General features: G+C 39.8%; 1 protein-coding gene across 1 annotated transcript; it reads right to left on the reverse strand.

Annotated features, from left to right (window-relative positions):
- Positions 1–693: 693 nt before the first annotated feature.
- On the reverse strand, positions 694–9,831 carry LOC136946550 (deoxynucleoside triphosphate triphosphohydrolase SAMHD1-like). Its single transcript, XM_067240927.1, has 14 exons — positions 9,667–9,831; positions 6,489–6,649; positions 6,281–6,396; positions 5,844–5,968; positions 5,265–5,414; positions 4,443–4,543; positions 4,207–4,339; positions 4,026–4,117; positions 3,687–3,802; positions 3,443–3,576; positions 3,264–3,362; positions 2,907–3,011; positions 2,646–2,771; positions 694–1,299 (listed from the first exon to the last, which is right to left on the reverse strand). The coding sequence occupies exons 1-14, from the start codon at positions 9,751–9,753 to the stop codon at positions 1,240–1,242; spliced, it is 1,605 nt and encodes a 534-aa protein (XP_067097028.1). The 5' UTR covers positions 9,754–9,831; the 3' UTR covers positions 694–1,239.
- Positions 9,832–10,475: the final 644 nt, after the last annotated feature.

Below are 10,475 nucleotides of genomic sequence, written 5' to 3' on the forward strand. Positions count from 1 at the left end.
AGGCACAGGATGTGGGAGGGGTAAGTGGATGTTGTAAAGGGGCAGTTGAAGGTTGAGTTACGAGATCAACATTATCATCCACTTACCCCTGGTTATCACCAGGTGTGCCATTTTCAACTGTTTCCTGTTGGTAGCTGACCAAAGGGTTTCCTGCTCTCGTACATAATGTTTGCACGTGCCTTGTCATTGCTGGGGCTCAAGAAGTGGAATGTCCACAATTGTTGTAGTTGAAAACCAAAAAATGTATTTTTAATATTTTATTCCGTTTTCATGTTCCAGATTAAAAGACAGGTACAAAAAACATTAACAAATGTGGAAAGAAATCAGGATCCTAATAACTACTTTGCAAGAAAAGCTTTTTGCACTCAGTAAGCCACACCTGGGCCTATTGGCCATTATCTCATCCTGTAGAGGGAGACAAACTTAAACTAAACACTAAAATGACACTCAGGGTGGACAGTCATTGGAATAACATATTGAAAGGCTCAGCCCACTACCACATCCATTAAAATATTTGAATAGCCAATGTTAAATATGTAGGCTACGATTATGATGCTAACTTGGTTTCAAATCCCAGACAGAATCAACATGTCTTCTACCCCCAAAAAACACAAAAATAAAGACATTTTGATGCTTGCATTCCAATTCATTTTCATCTAACGATATATACTTTTTTTTTTTTTGTAAAATAAAAATCATCTGAACTACATGAAAGAGATGACATCTCAGAGTGATTGGAGAAAAGGCAGAAATTGAATAAAGTGTTTGAACAAGGCTGACTCAGTGACTCATTTCTTTTTTTGCATCTTAATCATTTTGTCATCATCTCCATTAAAACAAATCCAATCCGTTTTGTCACTCAACCATGTACACAAGTGGGAATAAGAAGTTCCAAGAAGCATAGCAGTTTAACAATAAGACAAGTTACACATCTGTTACACAACACAATGCACAGTAGACACCTACTAAATATCACTGTGCTAGGGAGTCAGGTGGCTGAGCGGTTAGGGAGTCGGGCTAGTAATCTGAAGGTTACCGGTTCGATTCCCGGCTCTTCCAATGACGTTGTGTCCTTGGGCAAGGCACTTCACCCTACTAGCCTCAGGGGGAATGTCCCTGTACTTACTGTAAGTCGCTCTGGATAAGAGCGTCTGCTAAATGACTAAATGTAAATGTAATGCTAAATCATTTGAGAAGAAGGTTCTCTGGGAAGAACACTCAGACTTTCTGTTTCTTTATTCATTGGTTCTCCTGATCTTCTGGTCTGGCAGAATTCTGGGGTTCCTCCTGGGGTTCCTCCTGGGGTTAAAAAGTGGGTCATGTTAATGAATATGAAACCATGATACCAAGCATTCTAGCTAGCTACACTACCTACCTAACAATCTCATGGTTTGTGTTACTGACTTCATACATTTGGCCAATATCTGCCAACACTTCTACAGTGGTCTGAGGTCCAAGTACCACTGCTACCACAGCTTGAGAACCACCGGCCTACAGGGAAGTCTCTCCACTTGAGTAAAGGTTATTGTAAAAAATGCTTTTTATTAGTCTGCAAGAAAACATACAGTGCATCTTGTGTTTACCTCACTGTAAAGTCTTTCCATTTCCATGCCATATATCCAAACATTCTGAAACTTGTTATGCCTCTTTTCACATTAGCAACAAAAAGTAGAACCTATCATGTCCACTATAATAGATTTGTATGTACAGTTTAAATTTGGAATAAACTACTGAATGTAACTTGTCATTAACCACCAGGTTCATTTGTTGTTAATCAGTACACCAGGGGAATATATATCTCGCTATAGGGTGTTCACCAATAACAGATAGCTTACTGTATATTCCAAATTAGCAGAGATATTTTCTTTGAACTGAAATGACAAGTTGTGGAAATCTTTGGTGTGTGCAATATGGAGTTAGATTAGTTTCATAATTCACAAACAAACGTAACGCGATTCACAAATGTATTTCATGATTCACAAATAAATGTAAGCGATCCATAAATATATTTTGTGATTCACAAATGACCCCATTACATTTGTTTGCAACCTGACGAACACGAGTTACAAATCAGACAAACACGAATTACAAATCCCTGTGTTTGTTTGTGAATTATGAAACTAATCTAACTCCATAGTGCAATGTGACATTCACCTTCACATTCAGGACTTGATATCTGAAACACCTATAAAGGACACTGCCATGTACCACCATGTTAAGTTCAATCATGTGAATTGCTATGACAATGAAGGAAGAGCAATAAGTAATAGATACATAGGCCACACCCCTGAGAAGGGTACAAATGAGATGTACTTTTATTAATCACATGTGCATTTCATTGGAGGCTTAATAGTTAGAACAGTGCTTTTTTGATTTGGTCTTTTGGCAAAACCCAGGCACATCTATGACTATGCACTTTTTTCTGTTTTGTTTAGGTCATTTAGCGTGCACAACTAATCTGCTTCTGGCTCGCTAGGCTTTGTTTCATAAACTATTATGAAACTTCATAGTCAGTTTTGTGTTGTTGTGTTATTATGAGGGACTTTATGTATTGAAATATGTGCAGTAACGAAATATGTTCGGTATGAAATATGTGCAGTATGAAATAAAGTACGTTCGTTTGACTAATTTACAGATTCACTTACCCGTAGTTTGGGGAATTTGCTGCGCAAGTCAGCCTGAATGGCCTCCTTAGTCGATTCCTGAATCTCCTTCTTACAGTAGATCCTGATCTGATGCCGTGAAAAGGTCTTGGGCTTGAAGAAGAACACCTGGTAGAGGTTACAGTTGGTTTGAACTTGTCTTTCAGTAGTGCCGCACTCAAGTGTTCCAGTTCATTCAATACTGTACATCTAACCATAGAAGTGAGTGGTCGGAGGTTCTATTGACATCAGCATGGTTCTGACCTGGTCATCGGAGATTGGGCCAGCTTTGGTTGGGTCCTTCTTACTGTAGAAGCACATTTTGTCTATGGGGTCGTCCTCCTTCATCCCATAATCCATTGTGATGACCTGAGGCAGTTTTACACAGGTAACATAAACTGAGGCAGTTTTACACAGGTAAAATCATAGGCTGAGTGATAAAAGATCCAGGTCCTCAGACCTAGAATACTTAAACATATATTCTTCCCATCTCAAGGTAAGAAATTACTATCAACATTATGATAAGGAACTATATAACTTTGCAAAGAGCATACATTCAACCAATAAAGACACAGATATTCTTCAAATGTTTTTAAAATGAGCCAAAGTCTGGACACTTACGCTGCATACAAGGTCATTTGGCTTCAGGGTCATGCTTTTTGCATCCAGGTTCATGAGCCCTTCCAATTCCACTTTACGTGCCCAGACCTCAACCTCGTCCTGGAAATGAGACATTGTTACTCCTCTGGCTTAAAATAAATGATGACCAAATTGAACCCATTACCAATACCCCCACACACCTGTGTGTGCAAGACCATTGTCTGAGAGTAGGCAACAAACTTGTAGTGACGTCGGTCGGTGATGTTCTTTAGAATCTCTCTTGCCTCAGCCAGCTCAAGAGAGGGGGAGTGGAGGATTTGCTCAAACACATGGTCTACATGAGGAGAGAGAGGAAGAAGAGGGAGAGAGACAAGTTTTGGTGTACCTCTTTTGTTATCCCCGGCACGTTTGAGAAAATGCAATGAGCATGAGGCTAATCTGAACCTGTGATTTTAGTGTAGGCCTCCATGTCATCTATGGTGTCTGACATTCTGAACATTTCCCCCCCAGAGCCTTCAATCTTGATGTGTTCATTTGCTTTGACAAGGGCGTCTGCGATCCTGGAGAGCCAAAGCAAATTGATGGTGACAAGAAAATATTTGAGTCACAATGTAGCAATTACATCTAAGAGTGAACTTTTATTTTACCACTTTGTTCAACCATGGTTGTATTGAAACATGCTCTATAAATATTGATTGATTGAACGGTGGTCTCCACCCTCTATTGATACATTTGCCCTTCCCACATGAAGCTGCATGTGAGCCCCTTCTGTACAATACTCACATGAGCTCAATGACTTCGACCACTCTGTGCTTGTAGGCTCGTCTGTGGAGGCTGAATCTGGTGTGGAACATGTCATACAGGTTGTCCACTTCCTATTGAGAGAGAGAAACATCAGTACAGTGAACCTTTAGAAGTCATACCCTATTTGAAGATACAGGGTTTGCCTGGCTACAAGTAGCACCTTGTCTCTGGTACAGATCTGAGACATCTTAACCACCCGCCCATCCACCTCCTCATCCACATCACAGACTCGGGCAAATTTGATAAAGCGGTCATGGTCAAAGTTTCTCTGAAGACCTAGGTAGTAGGAGTCCCTGTGTGTTTGACAGGAGACAATTGATAAGAACATGTTTAGGAATGCCATTTCAAAGACCTATGAACAACTTTGACAAACAAGTGGTTGAAAGCATGACATACCTGGCAAAGTAGTCCCATTTATCAACATCAACACCGTTTCTCTTGTTGGCTATGATTTCGTACAGGAAGGACTTATTCCTCGGTCTGCCTTCGTAAGGCCACTGGAAACAGCAGAAAGCAATGCTCACTGACCTCTGTGGGGTGTCTTGAGACTGATTATTGGCTAATTAGGCTGACAGTGTGTCTAGCAAAATAGCTAGCTGATAGCCTACACTTGTTTAATTTCCTTTAAATCTTTTGCCTCTTCCGGCGTTGTGTTTCACTCTACTTTGAATAAGTGAGCAATAGATTTGTTCATAGATCTATTTAAAGGTCACGCATTTATGAAAAATATATATCCACATAATAGAACATAGCTATGTTTTGCGTCTCCTTGTCTTGCCTTGGTTTTCTCCCTCACTATTGAGGACTGAGTAAGATTCCACTTCAGAATACCCAAATCAATTGACAGCATAAAGAGAGTATGAAGAAATCAAGAATATCCATTAAATAAGAAGTCACAAGAAATTATATCAACCATGCATAAAGAGGCGTTAAACATTTAATTGGTTTAAACTGATCCCATTCATTTAAGGGCCATTCAACCATGTTTTTGGCTCATGTTAACTTGTATAATTAACACGCCTATGTATTCCTGGATAGGAACCTTGTGGTAGAGAGGGGAAGAAGGGAATAGTAGGAGAAGAGAGATACGCACCCAGGTTTCTAAACCTTGTTTCACTGTCATTTGGACAGGACATGTATTATCATCTTAATAATCATTCGAGTGTTCCTATTTTTGACTAAGTTTATTGCAACGAAACTGAATGCTGTCACTGATACCTGCACAATGGTTGGGTCAATCGGTCCAGCAATTTGTTCCTGGATGAAGTCCAGGTCTTGAGGCAGGACCAGACCATGCTGCTTCATCATATTCTCCAATTTATTTTGCTTGACAAGGTGATAAAACATGGTCACGGACGCTTTCTCGTGCTGAAGAAAAGAGAACAAAGTGGAACCCATATGCACATACACACTTCTTACCGACATACATTTGTAAAGACAAATGTATTTTTGTATTCAGTCCTTCACCATGACAACCAAAATACAGAGAAGCAAATGCAGAATGGTTTCCTGCATCTAAACAGTTTAGCATTATGGGACTGGATCCCTGTGCTAACTTGAAATGGGTCACATTTTGTTGTTGTGAATGCAAATATATCTGACCTAAAATAATAGTGCAGAGGCAATTTAACCCATTTTCAAAGAAGACCAGATGTTTGCAATTGCTTCAGTCATTATGAAACATCTGGGAATCACTGGCTTTAAAAAACTATTCAGTTGACATCAACAGGACACACACAAATAAAGCCAGTTTTGAGCCGGGGTTGTGATGGAGAAAGGGAGACAAAACCTTTTTACCTTCCATTGCTTCATCTTATTTCTTCTTTCCACTTCTCCCTCTCCTCTCACTTCTTCCTTTTCACTTTCACGACAGAGTTTGGGGATAAACATCCCATCAAACACATGTGAGAAAGGGCCATGTCCTGGTAAAAAAATATATATGTTGGAGGTAGAGAAAGAGAGATTGCTCAAGTCATTTGTATTTGTATATAGTGTATTTGTATTTGTGTGTGAGAGAAAGTGGAATAGATATATCTTGAGAAACAACATGAGCTTCCTCACAGGTGAGCCCAAAACGTATTCAAGTCAGAAAGAGTCTTGTATGACCCAGTGGGAAAGAGAGTGAGTGAAAACAACATTTCATTCTCAGCACTTTCTGCCTCACCTTGAAATGGAACTCACTGCAGTTCAGTTCATAGTGAGTGTTCAAGGTTGAGTGTGTGTGTTTCCCTCACCCAGGTCGTGGCAGAGGCCAGCGATCTGCACACAGAGGAAGTCTCTGCAAGTGATTTCAAGTTCTGGCTGCTGCTCTTTCAGCTCCTTGACCAGTCTTCCTGCCAGGTGACTCACTCTAGACCGACACACACACACACACACAACCAGTTACCACAAAACAAAACCTAAATCGTCCAGTATCATCGCCAAAACATTTGAATGTCCTACCCTATGGAGTGCTCAAAGCGGTTGTGGGTTGCCCCAGGATAGACGTAGCAGGCCCCTCCAAGCTGCTTGATGTAGCGAAGTCTCTGGAACTGGGGTGTGTCAATGATGCGGACCAGCAAAGGGTGCATTGGCACAAGCCCATGTATTGGATCGTTGAACACCTGAAAGAGTTGAAACAAAAGAAGGAATAATCATCATCCGACACTTTTATTCGACTTTAATGTCAATTGTGGTGATGGAATAATAACCGACCTTTGAACAACTCTAAACAACAATGTGTGCTGGGAAACACCATGACCCCCAACTCGCAAGCCAGCGTTTCGAACTTTTCACCTGTAATTAGGAATTTACAGCGCTGAACCTGTCTGATTAGTCCGGTACTGGCATAAGCGTGTGAGTGCATCAACCGATCTGTCAACGGCAATATTTTTTATTCTGCAGCAGCAAACACACGTGAAAACACAAAAAACTATCAGAACAGATCGCTTTCCTGCCCATATCCCTGGCCATGCATAGGTGATGGGTTCTTTTTTCTTTTCAAAATGGACAACAGAATAACATACCGATGGACCAACGACAAAGTCCAGGGCTCATTACCAACATGGTGGATGTTGATGCCGTCATCATCTGGATGGGGAACTTCCCAGATTGGAAGTTTCCTGAACATGGCTGACGTCGCCGAATCTACTGAGACAGCTGGGCATCCGTCATGCCACATATGAAGAGGAGACCGGATACTGCCATGCCCCAAGTCCCGATCCAAGCGGACCGTATGGGAGCTCGGAAAATTTCATCTGCTTCGACCGAAAATCTATTTGAAAAGGGTGTAGCTTTTTCTGCGAAACAAAGACAGGAAGGTAGCAAATGTTTTGCTCCTGTCACGCCATGCCCTGATGTTATGGACACATTTGTATATCTGTACTATCTGTGTCCTGTGTCCTTTTTGTTGTGTGTTGTGGTTTTGTCTCCCTCTTGTTTCCCCCCCTCTCATTCGTTTTACAAATGTCCCTCTGATTGGCTTGTCAAACCTCAATCGTTGTCACAGCGCGCATGTCCTTGTCCAATCAGATGTCTGTCCGTCTCCCTTTCAGGCTTCACCTGTCTTCCGTTCGTTAGTCGACTTGTAAACCGTGTCTGATCTGTTCTACCGTCGGCTGTCCTGCGTGAACGGAAACTTTCGTTTTTGTTTTCCCAGTGCTTCTGTTCTTATATTTACATGTATTCTTTGTTGTTGTTTTACTCGGCTTTACTCGGTATAGTGATTTTTGTTTCGTTTGGTTCATCACCAAGTGACGAGGGGATAGGTAAGCTGCCCATGAGTGCCATTGCGTTAACATCTATGTTACACTTCAGGTTAGGAACAGGTGCTACGTGTATTTTAGTTTAGGGCTGTTTTTGGTTACGTGGTTAGGGCTTCTTTTGATAAATTAGTCCTACTTTTCTTTGGCACCGTTCGTATTTCCATTGTTCTCTGGAGTGTTTTTGTAAAATAAACATGTAGCCTATTCTTTTAAATTCGGTGTTTGCGGTTTACGTTATGGCTCCCTACACCTAGACGTAAACGAGCTTTACACCTGATCATAGCGTGAGCCAAATCGTGTGCTGGCTGTATAGGGTGTGGTGTTCAATGTAAACACCATTCATTTTACATTGTGTACAAATAAAAATCTAAATTTGAATTACATTTATTCAACATTATTTTAAACGTTATTTTGACAGGGGGTCATACTGAGACCAATGTCTCTATCTGGGCTAGGCTACTTTATATTGAAAGACAATGTCTATGGGTTTATTTTATATTAGGGTCAAAACGACTCTGGTTGGTTTCACCATAAATATACATTTAGTCATTTTACATTTAGTCATACTTACACAAATAATGTTTACTTGAAATTACTGAAAACTAAATTATACCAGAATCAAATAATGATGATTAAGCTTTTAAGTATCGATGTGGAATGTACTTGGTATAAAAGCTGTAATTTGTATTAAAGAAAAGTAGGCTATAGATTTTCGTTTAAAACCACAGTGACTTTCCTAAAATAATATAATAATCAGTCATTCTTTTTCAGATTACTTTAATTACATATCTAGGTAATGTTTTAAGAAGAAAAAATTCTGCTTTGATGGTTTATTACAGTGGTAAGTATTATTGTCTGTATTCAATTTAACATACAAGGTAGGCCTTGAATGTTAAATAAGCTGGTAGGATGAGGGTTAAGCATTTATGCTGAGGACAAAATCCAGTGGCATTTGGAATCGGCGACACGCAATGACTTGTATTCTAAAATCTTTTAATAGAGCTGAACATTCTTCACACCAAAACCTGGGAGTGATATACTCAATGTTGATGAGAAAGGGTCCCTGGTCGGGTTGGTTGTACAGATGATGGTCTCAGTATAAAACATGGTCAGGTTGGTTGTACAGGTGATGGTCTCGGTATAAAAGTGGACCAGTGTTCTCTAGCTACTACTTCTCTTTGCTCTCTTCTTCATTCTGTATCTTTCTCCCTCCACTTTACAATTATCTAGGCAAATTAATATTTAAAACCTTTATTTTTAACATGTTTGCCTTAAATAAAAATTATTTGCAATGTTATTAAATGTAAATTTCCTTGACCATTCTTGCTCTGATTTATCCAATGGATTCAAATACCTGCAAATTCAGCATATTTGGTTATACTTACATTTAGTCATTTAGCAGACGCTCTTATCCAGAGCGACTTACAGTAAGTACAGAGACATTTCCCCAAGGCAAGTAGGGTGAAGTGCCTTGCCCAAGGACACAACGTAATCAAACCGGCAACCTTCTGATTACTAGCCAGACTCCCTAACCGCTCAGCCACCTCTGCCTACCTACAGATTCTGACTTTAAAGATGAAGATTGTGGTATTTCTCTACTCAATCTTATTCCTTTGTCTCTTTTATTTCCATCACCACATTCTCATTTCAACACCACACCCAGACAGCCTCTAATTCCTCTTTCTGTTGCTATCGAAACTTAACGTATAGGCCTATGGGGTTTTCCACATACCCTTTTGCACAGCATCTTTACATATTCATTTAAAAAAAATACTAAAACATAATCATTGCATAAGACTCCTCTCAACACATTATTGGATTGTATTCTTTACGCCAAAACTGTCAAGTTCCTTCTTAAGAAAGAAGGTTATATTTACCTTTCCCTCCACATTGAACTGGCAGTCAATTGTGTTCTGCTTGTCCGGAGCCTGGTCAGCCGGAGTTGAGCATTTGAAGCAAATCATTTTGAGGAATGAAATAAACGGCAGTAGTGAACTGATGTGGTGAGGTAACTGAATTTTCAAGACTAACGCCAGGTAGAGATTTAAGTGTGCTTTTATGCAGTAATGAGGACGACACTCCCATCTGCGGACGATCATTAGCCAACACCTCCAAATGTTTTTTACTATTCTTTGATACATGCTACAAACATAACATCATTCCTTTATTTCAAGAATGGTTACAATGTATTGCAATGTCATTATAGTGGGCCAAGGATTAAAGAAACGTCATTTTGCGTAGGCTTAAAAAAAAGATTGGCAAGCTGTGGAAATAAAAATCATGATAGTAGGTTGCATCCCAAGCAAATGTATTTGTCTATTACCACAATGATGATTATTCTGCACCTCCATTTTATTTGGGATTTTATAACAAAACTTAAGACTACGAATAACAACTTTGTTGTAGACCCTAGGCTACATGTTTCAGTTTTTTAGAATAGATCAAACTTTATCAATCCTGAAGGAATTTCTGCTGTACTTTTTTTAAAAATACTAAAACATAATAATTGCATAAGACTCCTCTCAACACATTATTGGATTGTCTTCTTTACGCTAAAACTGTCAAGTTCCTCTCAAGAAAGGAGGTTATATGTACCTTTCCTGCCACACTGAACTGGCAGTCAATCGTGTTGTGCCTCTCCGGAGCCTGGTCAGCCTGAGTTGAGCATTTGGAGCAACTCATTTTG

The sequence above is a fragment of the Osmerus mordax genome, chromosome 7 (genome assembly GCF_038355195.1).
Source record: "Osmerus mordax isolate fOsmMor3 chromosome 7, fOsmMor3.pri, whole genome shotgun sequence".
Classification (NCBI taxonomy): domain Eukaryota; kingdom Metazoa; phylum Chordata; class Actinopteri; order Osmeriformes; family Osmeridae; genus Osmerus; species Osmerus mordax.

Coding starts and splice junctions, on each gene's coding strand:
- LOC136946550 (XM_067240927.1), bottom strand. CDS start 9,753: ATGATTTGCTTCAAATGCTCAACTCCGGCTGACCAGGCTCCGGACAAG. Junction 5,415..5,843: donor ATAAGATGAAGCAATGGAAG/GTAAAAAGGTTT, acceptor TCTTTTCTTCAG/CACGAGAAAGCGTCCGTGAC. Junction 3,012..3,263: donor CAAATGACCTTGTATGCAGC/GTAAGTGTCCAG, acceptor AAACTGCCTCAG/GTCATCACAATGGATTATGG.